A 20,814-nucleotide genomic window follows, 5' to 3' on the forward strand; every position below is an offset into this window, starting at 1 on the left:
GGCCTGGGACAGCCTGGATTCGGCTCCGTGGCTGACCTTCCCTTCGAAGGGTCCTGGCCCACACTGCACCCGGCCCACCAAGCCAGAGGCCATTTCGCTCCAGGCTGGCGCCGATGACATCCGTCCAAGCCGACGGCCACAGGCGCCGGGAGGAGACCCTGGATCTCAGAGACAGCCCCGCACCAGCCTTTCCCCGGCACTGCCTGGCCAGACTCGGGCGCAGCCCTCACCTCTCAGCGCTGTAGTTGAACTGGTGCAGCAGGCGGTCGGCCAGCAGCGTGCGGTACTCGTTGATGAACAGGTCCTTGCTGCCGTAGATGCTCACCAGCAGGCTGATGATGTCCGAGGAGCGGCGCTTCGAACTCAGCTTCCCTGACAACACAGGCCAGAGCAGAACATGAGACACCTCACTCCCCCCAACTCTGCCCCTGTCCCCCCAAGGGCGAGCAGCAGCCCCAAGAGAACCAGGAGGAAGTTGTGGGCTGAGGAACAGTCAGGTCAGGGTGGGTGCAGCCGCCTGCGGCTCCTCTGGCCCTCGCGGCTAACCTGGGTCAGCATCCACTGGGTCCGGCAGCCAGTCCTCCGGCTCCGATACGTCGTCGTCACTCTCCTGGCCATTTTCCAGCGTCACCGGGTCAGCTTTCGAGAGCTCGTTTGCTAAGTCCCCAGAGCCCTCAGCATCGCCCGTCAGACCCGCCACAATCTGCCGCACCGTGTCCTCCCGGGTCCTGAGAGCAGGGGGTGAAGTGGTCAAAGGGGGGCCAGCGAGGGAGTAGCACAGCATGGCCACGCTGGGGAGTGGGAAATAAGACCTGCACGCTCCCGAGCAACGAGGACCAGATCGCTCGGCAGACAGGGCCCCGGCAACGTGCTCTACGCACCTCCGACGAGCGCCGGCCACGCGCACAGGCTGGGGCTAGCCTGGAAACGACCTTTGGATCAGCCACCAAATCTGAGCTGCCGCCGTGACCGAGCGAGCCTGGGAGCCGACCTCGGGCACCTGCCACAATGGCCCCTCCTGGCGGTGGAACGTGGCGATACGTGGCACAAAGCAGAGAGGAACGAGCAGCTGACCAGAGCGCAGCGCTGCAGGATCCAACCCAGCGGCCCAACGAGCCAGGCCGACGGGCCCCCGGGGAACGCAGCAGCACACGAGCCCGCCACCAGGAAAAGGGTCCGAGCCGCTCGCTCTGTGCCAGCCCCACCCGCTGGGTAGCAATGGAGCTAGCACAGACACAGCCGCTGCCTGAGTGCCACTAGCAAGTGTCCAGTGAGAACACCACTCAACTAACCCGCGCTCACGTGGGGAAGCCGAGGCCACGGCGCAGGACCCCGGACTGGCCACGCCCACGTGGCCAGGGAGTATCGACACCGTGCAGACGAGAGAAGTGCCGAGAAGTCCTGGCAGCAGGTAGGGGGTAGCCCTGCCCCTCCAGCCCTGCCAGTCTTGCAGGGTAGGGAGGAGGCTGCCGTCAGCAGCGGGAGGAGGACCAGAACTGCCCTAAGCAGGGGACTATGGAGTGACTCCCAAAGCCACGGACAGAACTCCTAGGAGGGAGGCCTGACCCTGGCCCTGGGGTGCTGGAACACGAGCGTAGCGGGGCACCGAGACAAACCAAACCAACGCCTGTACACAATGGAATCTACTCCACGCCAGGGGGTGCTAAGCGCTCCCCACGCTCTCACCTACAGCACCGGGCCCGCCCGACCCAGACAAGCACCACGGACTCCCAGGGAAGAGACGTGCTGAGCCCAGCCAGAGCGACTGCCCCCCGGCCCTCTTACCTGGGTGCTCGATCGCTGGCAGCACGTAACGATTCACCACCCCCTTCTGTGCTGGGCCACAGGGAGGGAGTATCCCGCGACACACTGGGGCTTGCGACTTTCCTTCTGAGCCCTCATCCAGAGACGGCAGAAGGTGCGCGAAAGGGAGGGCTGCCCCCACTAGCGGTAAGGAAGTGCTGGAGCGCCCAGCGTAGATAACGGGGCATGGTCAGGTGCCCCCTGCCTCGGAGGGAGGAACTAGGGATGTTACATTTCGATTAGTCGATAGGGCGCCTCTGCCTTTGAAGCGTGGCAACAGCCCTAAGGCTGCAGCTCCACTTGAAAGGCGAAAGCGCTGGGCATGGGGCGTTTTGAAGTGGCAGCTCCGCGGGGCGCCCGGGGTCAGCTGGGGACTCCGCGTAGCGTGGCTGCTTTGAACCGCCGTGGGGGGCCCAGCATCAGGCTCCTTGCAGCAGTTCAAAGCAGCAGGGCCACAGGGAGCCCGGGGTCAGCGGTGGAATCCCCAGCTGATCCCAGGCTCCATGCAGTGCTGCCGCTTTGAAACACCGCGTGCAGCCTGGGGACACCCCAGCTGGCCCTGGACTGCGCATGGTGTTTCACAGTGGCAGCACCACTGCTGCTTTGAAGTACCCCCTCCTCTTTTCCTCCTCCCTTGCTGCCTCTAAGAGGCACATCCCTAGAACTACCTAGAACTGTTACAAATGGCCCCTCTTCCTCCAGCTTCACCGGCCTTAGAATTCTGACTCAACTCTGCCTATAGGCTGCAGAACCCGGACTGGTGACTTGCTAGTGACACCAGGACGAGCCACATGGACACTCCAAATCCAGCTGTCACTACGATTACACAGTGATGAGTTCATTTAGCAACTGTATTTCTGTGTTAACGTGACTAGCAGAGCTACCCTGCTGGGGCTACGTTCCTCCTAATGAAACCTCCAAGCACCATAGTTTGGGTTTTAAGTCACTAATGCTATAGTCATGTTCCTCCTTTGTACGGCCAAGCAAACTGCCTAAGAGAAACTTACTGAACAGCTTTAAGCAACTGCCCTTGATGCTTTAAATGAGTCCTCTTCGTGCCAAACAATTCCAAGAGCAGGGACTATATTCCCAGACATGCCTTAAATCATGTGCTGCCTTATTCCCTGGAAAATTATGGGAAGTGGGACAAATCTATGACTGTGAAGAGTCAATAGCCGGCAATCACAAGTCGGTTATTCCTTGCATAGCTGCTCAGGTCCCAGCACAGAGCTGCATGTGTATTCTGTACATGCCTAAAACATTTGATGGGTGACTGGTTAGTAATGTGGTTCTTTGTGCATTAGTAAACTGTTAATTGGCGAAGAATAACCAAGTGTCCTGATCTGAGAGATACGATCCCAGGTAAAATACCCAAGAACTAGAATTAGCAAGCCAGCTCTCCCTGGACTCAGTGAAGAGGGGTTGCCCTAATTAAAATCTACCCCTTTACCAAATGGGCAGGTCTAGTTTGTTAGAGCCCAGGTTTAACATCTGTCGGCAGCTCAGCAAAAGCCGCTCACGCTTACCTCAGGTACTTCCGGATGGGCTCACACGCCACCTCTAGGATAACCATGGAGGGGTCCAGCTCTCGCAAGGCCTTGATGGCCGAGATGTAGAGAGTAATGATGTCCGACGTGTTGACTCCTAACGCCAAGGGGGAGGACAGGCAGTCTCAGAGCAGAGAGCAAAGCGCAGGCCCAGGAAGGGCCCCATGGGGAGTCCCAGTTAAACCCACAGTGCTGGCGGGGAAGTGCCTGCTGCTGCAGTACCCTGGTCAGGTGGAGGGACAGAGGCCCCAGGCAGGAGGTGCCAACCAGGAAGGCTGCATGGAAACCAGCTCAGCACAGACGGCGTGCTCGGGAGCATCAGAGACCGCTGGCACAGCCACGCAGCACTGTGGAGACGCCTTCGCGCACAGACAGCTAAGGATGTTAAAATGCGGTTCGTGGACTAGTCGACAGAATTTCTATCGACTACTCAACTAGTCGAGAGGCACTTCCGCATTCCTCCTCTGAAATGTACAAAAGCCCCCGCTGATCAGCTGTGCAGCGGCTGCCCCTTAAAAAAGCCACTTCTGGCATTTCAAAGGGGCAGCTGCTGTGGAGCATGGGGTCAGCTGGGGACTTCCTAGCTGACCCCGGGTTCTGGGGAAATGCCATGCAGAGCCCGGGATCAGCTGGGGAGGCCCAGCTGCCCCTAGGCTCCACTGCTGCCCCTTTGAAACACATGGAGGTGGCATTTTAAAGGGGCAGCGGCTGCCCCTTTGAAACACCACCTTGGGGTTTCAAAGGGGCAGTGCCACACACTTTGAAGTACCCCTCCCCCGTTTGCTGCTTCTATCTCAGAGGCAGCAAGGGGGAGGGGGAAATCGACTAGTTAAAAGACTATCTGATAAGTAAATGCTTATTGGATAGTCGACTAGTCTTTAACATCCCTACAGACAACCTTTACTCGGCTCCTTGCTGCACGGCAGAGAAACGGGGAGCTTGAGGGATGGGACAGGGCACTCCTACAGCACACTGGGAAGCAGGAGCACAAGAGCATGGAGGGGCAGGGCCACGACTCTCGGGGCAGCGGGAGAGCTGCATTTCAGGACAGCCCCACTGCCACACCCCCTCAGGGCCCATGCCCAGTGCCTGGGACACGAGGGATGAAACACCCACCAGGATGGAGAAGCCGCATTTCTAGAGCGCTTTTCAAGGAGCTGAGCAGCTGCTGCCGCTGATTGGTCCTTTCCAGGCAGAACTTCAGATCCTCCACAGCTGGCTTTGACTCTGGGAAATCTAAAGCCAAAGACCAGTCAGAGGACGTGCCAGGGCCTCCAAGGAAGGATGGGAGAGCAAAGACGGGACACGGGGCGGGGAAGGCAGAACTGCGCGGCCGTGGGGCAGGTCTTGGCTGGCCGGCGAGGGGAGAGTCTCACCACGGATGATGCTGAAGAGCTCCTCGATGCGCATGCTGGCATAGATGCGGTAAAAGAACCTCTGCACATGGCACCGCCAGCGCTTCAGCGTGCTGCTGGACTCGGGGGTGGAGTGGCCCATGGGACTGTCCTGCAGGAACACTCTGCTCAGCCAGCCGATCACCTTCTCAATCCACTGCACAACGAGAGGGACACGATGGAGAAAGCCGCAGCCCAGCGGTGCCAGCCCCCACCCCGCTCGCCTCCGGCAGACTGGACAGAAGGTGCATTTTTAATAGTAACTGGCCACTGGAACTATTTACCCAGGGCCCTGGACGTGGGGCGCTCATCAGCCGAGAATTTTTCAATCGAGACTGGAGCAAGAAATCTGCTGTAGGAATTATTCTGGGGAAGGTCTCTGGCCTTTGTCAGTCAAACTGATCCCAATGGTGCCCTCTGGCCTGGGAATCTAGGACACTCGCAGCAGGCTTCCCAGAGCTCACAACTCCACACTAGCCACCTGGGAAGAGCCCTGCCCTTGGCTCTGGCCCAAACCAAGCCCAGGCTGGAGATCACTGGTCTGCAATAGCCAGGGCTGCAGCTGGGGGAAGCATCATTGGGGTGAGGGAATGAGATGCAGCCAGATTTGCAATCAGACCTGACGAAGTGGTAACTAACGAGGTCAGTGCAGTTAGAGCCATTTGGATCCCTTCGTAAGTTTCATCCATTCAAACAAAATGCATTTGAACACAATCAAATGCAAAGTTAAACGTCTAGGAACCAAGAATGCAGACCGGGGGGGGGGGAGGGGGGAGGAACCAAGAATGCAGACCGGGGGGGAGAGGGGGGAGGGGAGCAGTGACTGACAAGGATTGAGGGAGGCACAGTAGACAAGCAACTGAACATGACCTCCCAGCACAATCCTGGGGCAAAGAGAGTTAGTGTGACCCTGAGATGTGGAAGCACAGGAGGTGCGAGCAGGGCAACGATTCTACCTCCTGCACAGCACTGGCGAGGCCAATATTAGAAGAGCACATCCAGTTCTGGGGCCCACATTTTTAAAGAGCTGCTGAACAGCTGGAGAGGATGGAGAAGAACCACAACAATGATTGCAGGGCTGGAGAACACGCCTGGCGGTGGGAGACTTGAGAGCATAATCTGTTGAATTTACCAAAGATGCCAGGTGACGTCGTACCGTTCGGGGGAGAAAATGGCAGCTATGAACGGTCTCTCTAAAGCAGAAAAAGGCAGAACAAGAACCAGTGGTGGGAAGCTCCAGCCAGACAAATTCAAATCAGATGCTAAGCTAAATTTTTTTAATAAGGTGATTTACCATTGGCACAACCAACCAAGGCAAGTGGTGAAGTCTTCATCTCTTGAGGTCTTCAGATCAAGACTGGCTGCTTTTCTAGAAATCCTTCAGCCATACACCAATTATTGGGCTCAGTACATAGATTCATCGAGTCAAAAGACCAAGGGCAATTATCTACTGTGACCTCCAGCATAATACAGGCCATAGGACTTCCCTGTATTAATGCTGTAATTAACACAAGGGAAACAGTGAAATGGGGGAGGAGGGGCGCCTAGCGGGCCAGGTTGGGACTTTTCCAAACAGGAGTTTCATTTTGATATCATCCCTTCCACAGGGAAGTGCTGTGTCCCCCCTCCGAGCCTGCTGTAGGCCTTACCTCCTGGAACTCAGTCAGGAAAGAGCGCTCATACTCGCCCCTGCATCTGCGCTCCATCCTCTCCTCTAGCATCCTGTGCAGGATGGTGGTGACAGCATCGGCGCTCACTCTCTCCAGCAAGTTCAGCCTGTGGCTGCAGACAAACACCGGCCTCATTTAGAGCACACAGAAAGGGAAGCATGAAACTAAGTGTGAAGTAACCGGAGTTGGGGCCTGTACCGCACATGGGCTAGCAGGGGTCACATTAGGTACTGGCTTCCCTCTCCACAGAGCCAGTAGCCCAGACAGACACTGTTACAACTCTGCCAGATGTCAACCCGGTACTTCGGTGAGCCAATACTCCGGTGAGCTGTCTAAATCTCTAGCTGGACAACAGTGCCACAGACTTATGGGGATGGGGTTTGCTCAGTAAGCAGGGTGGTTATTCGGAAAGGGATTTTATCCACTAGGAGAGAAAAAAAACAGAAAACAGGGCAACTGGAGCCAAATGTTAACATCTGACACGAATGGAAAGCAAATGCGACAATAGAACACTCTCGGATTCTAAACAACAGACTACGGGATCGCGTGCTATAGCCCAAGTCATATCAAATATCAAACTTCCAACGTAAAAAAACCTTCCAAACCAGGTTGCAAGGTGAAACTGCTGAACTGGAATTTATATGCAAATTTCATACCATCAGCATACCATAATCTCTCATTACAATCAGTAGTGTGGAGGCAGGAAAAGGGAGTAAGGGAGTTTGTGTGCAGCCATCTTGGTCTTGTTAGCAAGAGAGCAAGAGTCTGGGCAGAGGATCGGTGGGTAGGAGGGGTGCAGGCTCTTGGAGGGAGTTTGGATGCGGGAGGGGTTCAGGGTGCATGCTCTGGGAGGGAATGTGGATGAGGCCCGGATGCAGGCTCTGGCCTGGGGTGGGGGAGGAAGCCGCAGGAGGAGGCAGGCTCTGGGAGGCAGTTTGGAGCTTGGGGGCAGCACCAGGGTAAAGGGTGCCATGTTTACCTGGGAGGCACCACCCTCTGGCAGCAGCTCCTAGTGCACGGTGCTGCTCCCACTGCTCTTCCCGCCCCACCTGCCACTCACATGCCTTCCGCCCAGCGCATCCTTTGGTTCCTCCTGCTGCCCCTAGGTGAATTAACACACCCTGGAAGCCCCCATCAGCAGTGCAGCGGGGCTAGAGAGGCTTCCTGCCGCTCACTCTGCGTGGCTGCCAGCACCTCCGAGGGGTCTGGGAGGGTGGGGGGAGAAGAGTGGGTCTCTGTGCGCTGCTTGTGGTGGGGGCCCCCCCAAGGCATTTAAAATCACCCAGGGACAGCAGGCGGGGCTGGGGGGCAAGCATAGGGTGGCGGAACTCAGGGAGACCTGAGCCAGCAAACGTGCGGGGGAGGGGGGGAGCGCAGGCCCCTACAACTCGCCACCTTGCTGTAAGATACGCACAGGATTTCACTGAGCTGCTGGAACTGCTCCATGGCTGTGGGACACCAGCACTGCTCTCTCTTACTGCTGCAGCCCAGGCACTGCCGGCCGTCTCCTCCGTCCTCCGGATCGCTCTCTGGCTCGTTCTCACTCATGCTGCTCTCGCACGCCTTCACTCCGCCTTCACCCTTCTTCCCCTGGCGCATGTAAATCTTGAAGGTGCGGCTGTAGAACTGCTGGATCATCTCCTGGAACGTCTCGGTGGTGGTGAAGAAAAGGATGGCTTTGAACATGGTGTAGACTTTCTCTCGCAGCACCTGGGAGCCTGTTCCAAGGAGCAAGCCCATTCTGGTCCATTTTTCCAGAAGGTCCAAGCTGTTCAGATAAGGGTCGAGGCGGCACTTGAGCAGACAAAAGGCATCCAGGAGAAGCAAGGAGCACTGTGGCTCTTCCGCCGTGTTTTCATACTGGCCAATACAATTCCAGAATTCAGGAGCTATATTGGCCTGCAAGTCTGTCTGTAAAACTTCAGTGAACCATTCTTCCAGGACAGAGTGCAAGTCATAGCGCTGCAGCACTTCCACGGCCGCCTGCAAGTCACTGTCCTTCAGCAGCCCTGCTGAACCTGATCTGGGGCCTGCCTAAAGAGACACACCAAGTTAAACACAAGCCTGGGCACCTACAAATCACTGAGGCTGGGCTTTGCAAATCCTCCTCAAAGAACAGCCAGCAGGCTATGGATGGAGCATGTCCCCCACTGGTATTTGGGTCACGTGTCAGGCGGCTGTAGGTTACCAACCACCTGCTGTTGGTGGAGAGGGTGGGGTCTCAATCCTGCTGATAGGAAGGTGTTCACATCATGAGCACCCACACCGTGACTGGCATCAACTGCTCCCCGTGCTGACAGCGGCCATGGGAGCTGTCAGGTGAGCAGCCTATTTATCGAAGAGCTCAAAGCCACAATGCCAGCCATTCAGTGCACAGAAGTTTCCATAATTCGCTCCCTCTAAACCAGCGAAAATACAGTGGCTCGGAACAGGCAGATTCAATTTGGAAACAATATGCATTTTCCTAGAAAATGTTAAGTGAATGAGCTTCCAAATTAGAACATTCTAAGAATAGGGGTGGCCCTGGATCCCTGCGGGGATCCCAAGGCTCCTCTCTTGCGACCATCTTTGACTTGGCAAGAACAAAAGCTAAGGCAATTCCCACACACCAGGGTGAGAACGCACTTAAAGGTGCGGGCAGACATCCATTCCTCTGGTTTGCGACCTTGCAAGAGCAATTGGATAGAAACAACATTGAGAGACCCAGGAAGTTCAGCCTTAAGTCTGCACTCAGAAGAGGTGCAAAGGCACCACCTTAAATCTGCTGCCCAAGCGATGCCCTAACAAAACTAGAAAATCGAGCTGCCTTATCTGCAACCAACACCCTCTCCGGGGCCCACCCGAACTGAACTGTCCTACGCACTTAGGGGTTCTCAGGACAAAAACGGGGCGGGGGGGTTGGGGGAAATGGCTGGGATCCGGGGCGGGGGGCACGGCTAGGCCTGTCTGCAGGGTGGGGGGCAGTCTGGGGGTGATTAGGAGGCCTGGAGGGAGGCTCCATCTGGGGGGGCTAAGGGGGCCTGCATGGGGGGGCTGTGTGGGAGGAGGGGCTGCATGGGGGGGTCCGTCAGGGGGAGAGACGGGGGTCTACATGGGGGAGCCGTCTGGGCGGGTATACATGGGGGGGCCGTGTGGGGGGGCCATCGGGGGGGGAGACAGGGGTCTACACGGGGGGTCCGAGGGGGGCTGCATGGAGGGTCCGTCGGGCGGGAGACGGGGGGGGTCTATATGGGGGGTCCGAGGGGGGCCTGCGGGGGGGCCGCTCTCACTCACCAGCCCCAGCGCGGCGGGCGGCACCAGGCCGGTGCTCAGCGCGTGCCAGGCCGCCGACAGCTCCGGGCCCGGCCCCGCCGCCATCCGGCCCGCGCGCCAGGGGCACGTGAGGCGGGGGCGGGGCGAGCGGGCGGGGGCGGAGCCGGGCGAGGGGCGGGGCGAGCGGGGCGGTTGGGGCGGGGCGGAGCGGGGCGCGCGCCGGGCCGGGTTCGGGCCGCCATGACTCAGCAGGGGGCGGCGCTGCAGAGCTACAACAACGAGCTGGTCAAGTGTGAGCGGGGGGGGACCCGCGGGGGGGAGGGTGCGGGGGGGCGGCGGCGGCCAGCCCCCCCCCCAGCCCCGTGCGCTGCTCCCCGCCCTCTGTGCGCTGCGCCCCCCATGCACCCTGGCCCCCCCCGTGCGCCTCCCCCCATGCACCCTGCCCCCCTGTGCGCTGCCCCCCCTGCACCCTGCCCCCCCGTCTGCTCTGTGCGCTGCCCCCCTGCACCCTGCCCCCCCGTCTGCTCTGTGCGCTGCCCCCCATGCACCCTGCCCCCCCCGTGCGCTGCCCCCCATGCACCCCGTCTGTTCTGTGCGCTGCCCCCCCCTGCACCCTGCCCCCCCGTGCGCTGCCCCCTGCACCCTGCCCCCCCGTCTGCTCTGTGCGCTGCCCCCCATGCACCCTGCCCCCCCCGTGCGCTGCCCCCCATGCACCCCGTCTGTTCTGTGCGCTGCCCCCATGCACCCTGCCCCCCCCCCCGTGCACTTCCCCCATGCACCCTGCCCCCTCGTGCGCTGCCCCCCATGCACCCCGTCTGTTCTGTGCGCTGCCCCCCATGCACCCTGCCCCCCCGTGCGCTTCCCCCATGCACCCCGCGCCCCCCGTCTGCTCTGTGCGCTGCCCCCCTGCACCCTGCCCCCCCGTCTGCTCTGTGCGCTGCCCCCCCTGCACCCTGCCCCCCCGTCTGCTCTGTGCGCTGCCCCCCCCTGCACCCTGCCCCCCCGTGCGCTGCCCCCCATGCACCCCGTCTGTTCTGTGCGCTGCCCCCCTGCACCCTGCCCCCCCGTGCGCTGCCCCCCATGCACCCCGTCTGTTCTGTGCGCTGCCCCCCCTGCACCCTGCCCCCCCGTGCGCTGCCCCCCTGCACCCTGCCCCCCCGTCTGCTCTGTGCGCTGCCCCCCTGCACCCTGCCCCCCCGTCTGCTCTGTGCGCTGCCCCCCATGCACCCTGCCCCCCCGTGCGCTGCCCCCCATGCACCCCGTCTGTTCTGTGCGCTGCCCCCATGCACCCTGCCCCCCCGTGCGCTTCCCCCATGCACCCTGCCCCCTCGTGCGCTGCCCCCCATGCACCCCGTCTGTTCTGTGCGCTGCCCCCCATGCACCCTGCCCCCCCGTGCGCTTCCCCCATGCACCCCGCGCCCCCCGTCTGCTCTGTGCGCTGCCCCCATGCACCCTGCCCCCCCTGTGCGCTGCCCCCCATGCACCCCGTCTGTTCTGTGCGCTGCCCCCCATGCACCCTGCCCCCCCGTGCGCTTCCCCCATGCACCCCGCGCCCCCCGTCTGCTCTGTGCGCTGCCCCCCTGCACCCTGCCCCCCCGTCTGCTCTGTGCGCTGCCCCCCTGCACCCTGCCCCCCCGTGCGCTGCCCCCCATGCACCCCGTCTGTTCTGTGCGCTGCCCCCCTGCACCCTGCCCCCCCGTGCGCTGCCCCCCATGCACCCCGTCTGTTCTGTGCGCTGCCCCCCTGCACCCTGCCCCCCCGTGCGCTGCCCCCCCTGCACCCTGCCCCCCCGTCTGCTCTGTGCGCTGCCCCCCTGCACCCTGCCCCCCCGTCTGCTCTGTGCGCTGCCCCCCATGCACCCTGCCCCCCCGTGCGCTGCCCCCCATGCACCCCGTCTGTTCTGTGCGCTGCCCCCATGCACCCTGCCCCCCCGTGCGCTTCCCCCATGCACCCTGCCCCCTCGTGCGCTGCCCCCCATGCACCCCGTCTGTTCTGTGCGCTGCCCCCCATGCACCCTGCCCCCCCGTGCGCTTCCCCCATGCACCCCGCGCCCCCCGTCTGCTCTGTGCGCTGCCCCCATGCACCCTGCCCCCCTGTGCGCTGCCCCCCATGCACCCCGCGCCCCTCGTCTGCTCTGTGCGCTGCCCCCCATGCACCCTGCCCCCCCTGTGCGCTGCCCCCATGCACCCCGCGCCCCTCGTCTGCTCTGTGCGCTGCCCCCCATGCACCCTGCCCCCCCTGTGCGCTGCCCCCATGCACCCTGCGCCCCTCGTCTGCTCTGTGCGCTGCCCCCCATGCACCCTGCCCCCCTGTGCGCTGCCCCCATGCACCCCGCGCCCCCCGTCTGCTCTGTGCGCTGCCCCCCATGCACCCCGCGTCTGTTCTGTGCGCTGCCCCCCATGCACCCTGCACCCCCCTGTGCGCTGCCCCCCATGCACCCCGCGCCCCTCGTCTGCTCTGTGCGCTGCCCCCCATGCACCCCGCGCCCCCCGTCTCCTCTGTGCGCTGCCCCCCTGCACCCTGCCCCCCCGTGCGCTGCCCCCCATGCACCCCGCGTCTGTTCTGTGCGCTGCCCCCCATGCACCCTGCATGCCCCCCCCTGTGCGCTGCCCCCCCATGCACCCCGCAGCCCCCGTGCGCTGCCCCCCATGCACCCCGCGTCTGCTCTGTGCGCTGCCCCCCATGCACCCTGCACCCCCCTGTGCGCTGCCCCCCATGCACCCCACGCCCCTCGTCTCCTCTGTGCGCTGCCCCCCATGCACCCCACGCCCCCCGTCTCCTCTGTGCGCTGCCCCCCTGCACCCTGCACCCCCCTGTGCGCTGCCCCCCATGCACCCCGCGCCCCTCGTCTCCTCTGTGCGCTGCCCCCCATGCACCCTGCCCCCCCGTGCGCTGCCCCCCATGCACCCCGCGTCTGTTCTGTGCGCTGCCCCCCATGCACCCTGCATGCCCCCCCCTGTGCGCTGCCCCCCCATGCACCCCGCAGCCCCCGTGCGCTGCCCCCCATGCACCCCGCGTCTGCTCTGTGCGCTGCCCCCCATGCACCCTGCACCCCCCTGTGCGCTGCCCCCCATGCACCCCACGCCCCTCGTCTCCTCTGTGCGCTGCCCCCCATGCACCCCGCGCCCCTCGTCTCCTCTGTGCGCTGCCCCCCATGCACCCTGCCCCCCCGTGCGCTGCCCCCCATGCACCCCGCGCCCCCATCTGCTCTGTGCGCTGCCCCCATGCACCCTGCACCCCCCGTGCGCTGCCCCCCATGCACCCCACGCCCCTCGTCTCCTCTGTGCGCTGCCCCCCATGCACCCCGCCCCCCATGCGCTGCCCCCCATGCACCCCGCGCCCCCATCTGCTCTTTGCGCTGCCCCCATGCACCCTGCCCCCCTGTGTGCTGCCCCCTATGCACCCTGCACCCCCCGTGCGCTGCCCCCCATGCACCCCGCGCCTGCTCTGTGCGCTGCCCCCCATGCACCCCGCACCCCCGTCTGCTCTGTGCGCTGCCCCCCATGCACCCTGCCCCCCTGTGCTCTGCACCCCATGCCCCCCGTCTGCTCTGTGCGCTGCCCCCATGCACCCTGCCCCCCGTGTGCTGCCCCCCATGCACCCCGCGCCCCCGTCTGCTCTGTACGCTGCCCCCCATGCACCCTGCACCCACCCTGTTTGCTGCCCCCCATGCACCCTGCACCCCCCCTCTGCTCTGTGCACTGCCCCCCTATGCACCCTGTGCCCGCTCTGTGCACTGCATCCCCTCCCTCCCCATACTCCCCCACACTCTCTGCACTGGCCAGGTGGGCCCCACCTCCCCGTGCAGGGAGGCCATGCAGGTGCCTCAGGACATGTCTCGCCTGCGTGCGTGCGTGCTAGAGGGATGGGCCCTGAGCCCCTGGCCACAGTTGGCCCTGACTCGCCTCCTGCCCCAGGTATCGAGGAGCTGTGTACCAAGCGGGATGAGCTGAGCCAGCAGATCCAGCACGAGGAGGAGGAGAAGAGCAAGCTGCAAAACGACATCCGGCTCCTGACCGAGAAGCTGGCCCGCGTCAACGAGAGCCTGGCTCGCAAGATGGCCACCCGCAACGAGTTTGAGAAAACCATCGTCGAGACTGAGGCCGCCTACACGAAGGTATCTGGCTGCCGGGGGCTGGATTTCTCCAAGGCAGCTGCCCGATGCATGGGGGGTTGGGTGGTACTGCCGAAGAGGCATGGCGTGTCTCTCCAGTTAGCAAGGCCTCGTGTAGAACCAGCTCTGAACTGCAATCAGAAGGCCAGGGAAAGCAGGGCTTTGTGGTGTGGCTGAACCAGAACTAGGTTCAAATCACTCCTCGGCCAAAATCCTGTGGTCGTCTACAAAAGTGAGTTGAAAGGTGCCACTGCACGTCGGGGCTGCCTTCCTGGGCATGGCACTTCCCACCCTGGGGAGCACTTAGCTAAGGCCTTTCCACAGCTCTCCCAAAAAGGGTACTGCTGTGAGAAAACCACACCAGGCACTGCACATGGGACCTCCAGCCCCTACCACGGCCCTCTGCCACTTGGCTGCGTTGCGGGGGGACATTGGGAACTGGGATTCTTGGCCTCTCGTCCTGGTTCTGGAAGAGCACTAGGGCCTAGTGGTTAGAATGACTGCTAGAGACAGGGTAAGCAAGCAGGGGCTTGGCACATTCGTTTCAGAAGGCAGTTTGGGTGAGGCTTAGGGGTTCGAGTTGGTGGTTTTGATTCCAGCTCCACCCAAAGTGCCCTTGTGCAACCTCAGATTTCTTTCTTCTCTGTAAAATTGCAGTTCTTTGAGAGCCTCCTGCATTGCCTTGTAGACTCTCAGCTCCAATCCCAGTGCATCATCTCTCTTCTTCCGGTCCGTCACCGCCCACTGGCATTCTGTTCATGGCACACAGTGCCTTAGCAAAGCCTGGGACTGTCTGGGCCTAGCACAGCCTCATGGCACCAGGGAGGACTGGCTGCCCTCTCCTACAAGACAGAATCTTGGGGAGGAGTAAGATGCAGTGATCTCCCCAAGGAACACTTCAGAGCAGGGGCAAGGCTCTGTGGTTGTGTTGTGTGGGAAGTGTCGCCTTTGCTGCTGCAGTGCTTGAGTTTTGCCAGCACACGTCTCCCATTCTGGAAAGGGCGTGAGGAGCACAGGGCCGTGCTGAATACCAAGGCTTGAGAAACCCCCTCAACAGGAGCGAGGGAGGGGAGGGCCTTTTCTTTTCAAGCGTGCGGACTGAGGGCAGGGGCCAGACCTGCAGAGAGTTCTGCACCAGTGAGGATGGGGAAGGTAACTGGGGCATAGCCTGGGTCACTGCTCTCCAACAGAGCCCAGAACTTTGGCCTCTCCACGGTAAGGATGTTAACTAACAAGTAATTTACTAGTTGAATAGTCGATGGAATTTCCATTGATTACTTGACAGGCACTTCTGCATTCCTCCTTTGAAATGTACAGGAGCCCCCAGCTCCCCCTGGGGGTGGGCCAGGGACCAGAACCCGCCACGCTGCTCTCCCCAGGCGAATGCCCAATCCCCTAGGCCACGCCAGAACCCACCCCACCAGCTTACTCTCAGGGCACCCTTTCAGAGGAGGAATGCGGAACTCTGCCTGCAGCCCGGAGTCAGCAGGACTTCCCGCTGGCCCCGGGCTGCACACTGAAATGTACACACGTCCCCAGCGGGGCCTCTTGCGCATTTCAAAGCAGAAGCGCCCTGGTGGAGCCTGGAGTCGGCGGGGGACTCAGAGTCCCTCGCTGACCCTGGGCTCCATGCTGCACTGCTGCTTTGAAATGTGACAGAGCCCGGGTCAGCTGGGAACCCCACGCACCATTGCCTGGGACCCTGGGTTCTGTGGGGCATTGCTGCAGAACTCAGGGTCAGCCGGGGACTCCCCAGCTGATCCCGGGCTCTGCGCACTTTTAAATGCCAGGCTGGAGCCCAGGATCAGCTGGGGAGTCCCTAGCTCCCCCCGGCTCCATGTGGTACTGCTGCTTTGAAACAGTGGCAGCGTTTCAAAAGGGCAGCGCCGCACGGAGCCCAGGTACAAAGCACCAGCGCATGGAGCCGGAAGTATTCTCTCCCCCTCCTCTTCTAATAGAGGCAGCAGGGAGCGGGGGAACTGACTAGTCAACAGGACTCTCTCTTAACCTCCTTATCCCATGCCCCAGGGGGACTAGTAGCCATGCAGCCTTCCCCTCCCCTCAGCCATATGGCCTTTGAGACACACACAGGCAGGAGCCAGCTAGAGAGGAGGCCTCTGCAACTGCAGGATGGTTTCAATAGGACCCCAGGGCACTGATGAGAGCATGAAAGTCCCACACTGGTTTCCCTGCACTGTGACTGTCTCAATATAGATGTTGAGGAACCTCCCCCCCCCCCCCCCCAGTCTTTCCCTGTAACTATTTCCCTCCCCCCTCCTAACACTGCCTGAAAGTTTAGAACACCAAACCCCGGGGACCTGTTCTGCTTGTAGAATCACAGAACGCTAGCACTGGGAGGGACTTCGAGGTCATCGAATCCTGTCCCCTGCCCTCATGGCAGGACCCAGCACTGTCTAGACCACCCTGCTAGAGGTCTAGTAACCAGCTCTTCAATATCTCCAGAGAAGGAGATTCCACAACCTCCCTAGGCAACTTATTCCAGTGTTTCCCCACCCTGACAGGCAGGAAGTTTTTCCTAATGTCCAACCTAAACCTCCCTTGCTGCAGTTTAAGCCCATTGCTTCTTGTTCTATCCCCAGAGGCCAAGGAGAACAAGTTTTCTCCCTCCTCCTCATGACACCCTTTTAGATACTTGAAAACCATCCTGTCCCCCCCTCTGTCTTATTTCCAAACTAAACAAGCCCAATTCTTTCAGCCTCCCCTCGTAGCTCATGATCTTTAATCATTCTTGTTGCTCTTCTCTGGACCTTCTCCAATTTCTCCACAACTTTCTGAGCAGGTGCCCAGAACTGGACACAAGACTCCAGCTGAGGCCTAATCAGTGCAGAGTAGAGCAGCAGAACGACTTCTCCTGCTTGCGTATTCTGTCCCTTTCCCTGCGGTTTGACTTGCAAGCTCTGCATGACAGGGAATGTTTTACTCTACATTTGTGTGGTGCCCAGTTCAGTGGGGCCCCTTCTTGCGTGGCCTCCCTTTAAAACTGGGTCGGGATAACGAATAACGTCATTTACTGCTGAGGAATTCAGTTTCCATTTTGAAAAGAGTTTTTCACCACTGTGCATCGGACTCGACCCCGTGCCAGGGCCTCTGCCCCAGCTTCCCAAGGCAGCAACAGGATGAAAATTACTAGGTTGTGGGCAGGGGTCCCAGACAGGGGCTGTTACCAGCTGGGCAGGCAGCCGTGCTCAGTCCCAGCTTGCGCCGGGACCAAACCCCACTGCAGCTCTGCAATTTAAAAGGCAGTAGGAGACATGCAGCCTGTCCCTGGCTCCTACTGCCTTTTAAATTGCAGAGCCACAGCGGGGTTTGGTCCCCAACCCGGTGCGAGCAGCAACTGAGCCGGACTATCTACCCGGCCGGCTCCTACTAAATTTAGGAGGCAGGCAGCCCAGCTCATTCCCTTGTGCCAGCTCGGGGACCAAACCCTGCTGTGGCTCTGCAATTTAAAACGTAGCAGGAGCCGAGGACAGGCTGCCTGTCTCCTACTGCCTTTTAAATTGCAGAGCCGCAGCAGGGTTTGGTCCTGGTGCAAACCAGGACTGAGTGGGGCTGCCTTCCCCTATCAAGTAGTCGATAAACCTATCGACTACTCGATTACTAAAATAATTCCATTTAGCATCCCAACTGGGCATGCTACTTGGCTGCTGAGCATAATGAAAAGTGTTTCTGCCCCAGCCTTCCATGTCCTGAGCTCTGTCTGGTCAATCAGACCTCTAGAGCAGGTTAAAAAACAGTTAGCCCGATAACAGTGAATTCTGTAATAGCAATTCCTAGTTCAAGAATACGCTTAGGGAGAGGCAGGTCAACTCCCATTCACAGGCTGTAGATGGCTCTGAATGTCAGTAAGTAACAGAGCTGAGGATGTCGGTGACAAACTACTTGGCAGATCGCTGCAAGTCCCCACTCTTTGGCGGTTGGGACTGTTCTGAAGTGGCTGAGCCATGCCCCACCCTGGCAGAGCGTCATTTTATGCAGGGTGATGCTCTGCATCACCCTATGTCTACAGAGCATTTGCTCAAAGAGAAACCCCTCCCATTTGGTCTTGGCCACAAGCACCAGCAAGCCCCTATGGCAACCCCTCAGTCACACAGAGTTTGAGCCGGTCCAACACCTAGCACAGGAGGGCCGTGACCCTTGGCTGAGGTTCCTGGGAAGTACCATAAATCAATCTACACCAAGCCTCACTTGTGCTCCAGCCCTTGAAAAACAGGAAGATGCTAAATATACCAGCACTGCTTGGGAGGAGGAATTCAGCCAGCTGTTGTCTGCTCTTTCTGGGAACTGTACACAGCTGCAGGGGGATGCTTCACTTTCCATAGGAGAACAAGGAACAGTGCCACTTCCCTCCTGAACTCAAAGCTGCCATCTGAGAGGGGCCAGCTCTGAGTGTTCCAGGCGTCAGTGAACCCCTCCATGGCTTCTAGGGTTGTAGTTACTCCTACAGCTTTCATTCTACCTGTAGTGACCCTTCAGGCTGACAGCCACAGGGAGCTGAGATGTGCACAATCTGTAGTCTGTCAAAGCCAGTTCCTCATTCAAGGAGCTCTTGCAAAATGGAAAGGACGCATTCCATCGGTTTCCAAGAAGTTAAACTTTGGGCATGGCCCAGGCTCTTCAGAACTGTCCAACAGTCACGGGGATGGGGCTTGCGGTGGTTGCCTGGGAAATAGTCAGTCTCCAGCACGGCCTCAGCTCTGTTAAATATTGACACCAGCACTGTTACACTGTGGGGTAAGGGGCAGTTGATTTGCCTTCAGAAAATGGCATTATTAAAAAGTGGAACAAACACTTAGAAATGTCATCCCACTAAATGTACATTTTAAATAGTTGTGTGTTTAATTAGGGCCAGCTGTGACTAAGGAGAAATCTTGTCATTTTACAGGAACACCGAGGAGGAAGTGCTCCCCCACTAGCTCAGGGGTCAGAGTATTCACAGCTTGTAGGGGGACTGGGTTCAATCTCCCTGCTGCTGAATCAGAGCAGGGACGTGCAGTTGGATCACTCATGGCCCACGGGCATGCCCTGACCACTGAATCATAGGAGGCATTCTGGGGTGGGGCTCTTTCTCCAGTTGCAGGGGTTCCTGCAGTAGCCACTGGAGTCTAAGACTGGACATCTCTTTCTAACATACACGAGTTCAACTCCACGTTACTGGTTTGACGGAGGAATTGTCTGAGTTACGCAGCAAGTCAGACCGGATGAGCAAGGGTCACTTCTAGTCTTAACATCTATAAACAGCAGCACTTGCCCAGTTAAACATCCCTGTTCTAAGGAACCGGTCTGCGTTAATATTGCTAGATGGGGAGGCCAGAAGGACCCTCGTCTGCTCCTGTTTAACAGCCACAACACATTCACCCAGCACTGCCTACCTCCAGCCCAGAATCTGAGGCTGAGCTAAGGTGTCTCTCTCAGGAGACACCCAGGCTTGACGCTCACCTGCTTCCTTGGGCGCTTGCTCAAAATCCAGCTCCAGCTAAGAGACCTGCTCAGTTTCTGTAAAATGAAGTAACTTGTGTTTCCTGCCTGCCCAGATCCTGGAGAGTTCCCAGACGCTGCTCAATGTGCTGAAGAGGGAAGCAGGGAATCTGAGCAGAGCCACAGACCTGAAAAGTAGCATCACGAAGGAGAGCTGAGCACGTGGACTCGAGTGTTCTGGGGGTCACTCTGGGAAGCCGCAGCGTCCCTGGCCAGCATGCTGAGCGCGTGACCTGGGGGAAGCAATGGCTAATAAAATCTTTGTTTTGCAGAAGTCAGTCCTTTTGGAACAGCCTCGGGGCCAGGTGGGGATCCGTTCAGGCTGTGTGCAACAGGTGCCATTGAGCAGGGCTGGGATGCCCTGGGAATGCAGCCTGGGGAAGAAAGGGGCCTCAGGATGTCGCACTTCCCCCTTCAGAGCCAGTGGACGGTTTGCTTTGGCAGGAGCCATTTTCCAAAGCCCTGGGAAGCCCTGTAGAGGTCATAGCCCAGCTGCCAGGGGCCACTGCAGAAGGGTGGGAAGCGTGGAAGCAGCCTGCTGGCGCATGCAGACGCCAAGGGAGGCGAGCGGCTGTGCTGCTGGCCTGGGTGCAGCAGATGGGAGGTGGCAGCAGCAGCGCACATCCTAGAGCAGGGGCTGCTGACCCCCAGAAAAATCATTTGGAGGGATGGGACAGGGCACTCCTACAGCACACTGGGAAGCAGGAGCACAAGAGCATGGAGGGGCAGGGCCACGACTCTCGGGGCAGCGGGAGAGCTGCATTTCAGGACAGCCCCACTGCCACACCCCCTCAGGGCCCATGCCCAGTGCCTGGGACACGAGGGATGAAACACCCACCAGGATGGAGAAGCCGCATTTCTAGAGTAAAAAACCCCAAGCCCTCACTGAGGAGAACGCTCCCCACGTTCCCCTTACACCCCAGAGCCTAGCGGGGGCCAGGTTTGTAGCTTTCGCATGCTCCAGTCCCTCAGTAGGCGCAGGCTCCCCTGTGCTAGGAGGGGAGGTCTGAGCCACAAGGGCCACATCCAGACCCCGCCCTAGAGCTACGAGAGAGTAGCCCTTCAGGGCAGGGACCAGCAGCCCCCAGCTCCTCCCAGGGTAGGCAGCATTCCCCTCTAGATCACCCCTGCTGGGGCAATGTGTAGCCTGAAGCGCAGTAGCCTCAGGACCCTCCTTGAAGTAAGACTTTAGCTGGGGAGGGCACACAGCCAAGGCCACGTGCATTTGTGGGCCAGGCCCCACACATCTGCCCGAGAACTCTTGCCCAGTTGGAGTCAGCAGCTTGCACGTCACAGGCAGAGTATTAGCGGTTGCCTGGCATGGCTGTTAGAACTGGAGTCCGGGCCAGTTCTGTGACGTCCATTAATAACTTCATTTAATTTTAAGCAACTTGCTTCCCAGTGCTGGAGGTTTTGGTGAGCTGCAGGGGAAGCTCCGAGGGCAGCAGAGACACAGTCTCAAGCAGGACTGATGTGGCAGCTGAATAGAAGGAAAAGGCCGCCACAGATGGTTCTGTTTGAACAAGGTCTCTGTGCCC

The 20,814-nt window shown here is 60.0% G+C and overlaps 2 protein-coding genes across 5 annotated transcripts in view; one reads left to right on the forward strand and one right to left on the reverse strand.

Moving 5' to 3' along the window:
- The window catches only part of ANAPC2 (anaphase promoting complex subunit 2), a 27,538-nt gene extending 17,705 nt beyond the window's left edge, over window positions 1-9,833 (reverse strand). For 2 of the 4 annotated variants that reach the window (XM_089772925.1, XM_075905529.2), the window contains exons 1-8: window positions 9,688-9,832; window positions 7,829-8,448; window positions 6,394-6,526; window positions 4,727-4,901; window positions 4,467-4,586; window positions 3,330-3,447; window positions 547-728; window positions 231-372 (exon numbers count right to left, since the gene is read on the reverse strand). In XM_089772925.1, coding sequence (XP_089629051.1) covers window positions 231-372; window positions 547-728; window positions 3,330-3,447; window positions 4,467-4,586; window positions 4,727-4,901; window positions 6,394-6,526; window positions 7,829-8,448; window positions 9,688-9,771 — 1,574 coding nt within the window. In that variant the 5' untranslated portion in view covers window positions 9,772-9,832. Of the gene's footprint in view, window positions 1-230; window positions 373-546; window positions 729-3,329; window positions 3,448-4,466; window positions 4,587-4,726; window positions 4,902-6,393; window positions 6,527-7,828; window positions 8,449-9,687 lie in introns of all 4 variants that reach the window. The other 2 variants (XM_089772924.1, XM_075905530.2) reach the window with 2 other exon arrangements.
- SSNA1 (SS nuclear autoantigen 1) lies at window positions 9,831-19,550 on the forward strand. The gene is made up of 3 exons (XM_075905537.2): window positions 9,831-9,958; window positions 13,584-13,783; window positions 19,333-19,550. Exons 1-3 carry the CDS (start codon window positions 9,907-9,909, stop codon window positions 19,432-19,434), a joined length of 354 nt encoding a protein of 117 aa, XP_075761652.1. The 5' UTR covers window positions 9,831-9,906; the 3' UTR covers window positions 19,435-19,550.
- Window positions 19,551-20,814: the final 1,264 nt, after the last annotated feature.

Source organism: Pelodiscus sinensis, chromosome 23 (assembly GCF_052426305.1).
Source record: "Pelodiscus sinensis isolate ZL-2025 chromosome 23, ASM5242630v1, whole genome shotgun sequence".
NCBI lineage: Eukaryota > Metazoa > Chordata > Testudines > Trionychidae > Pelodiscus > Pelodiscus sinensis.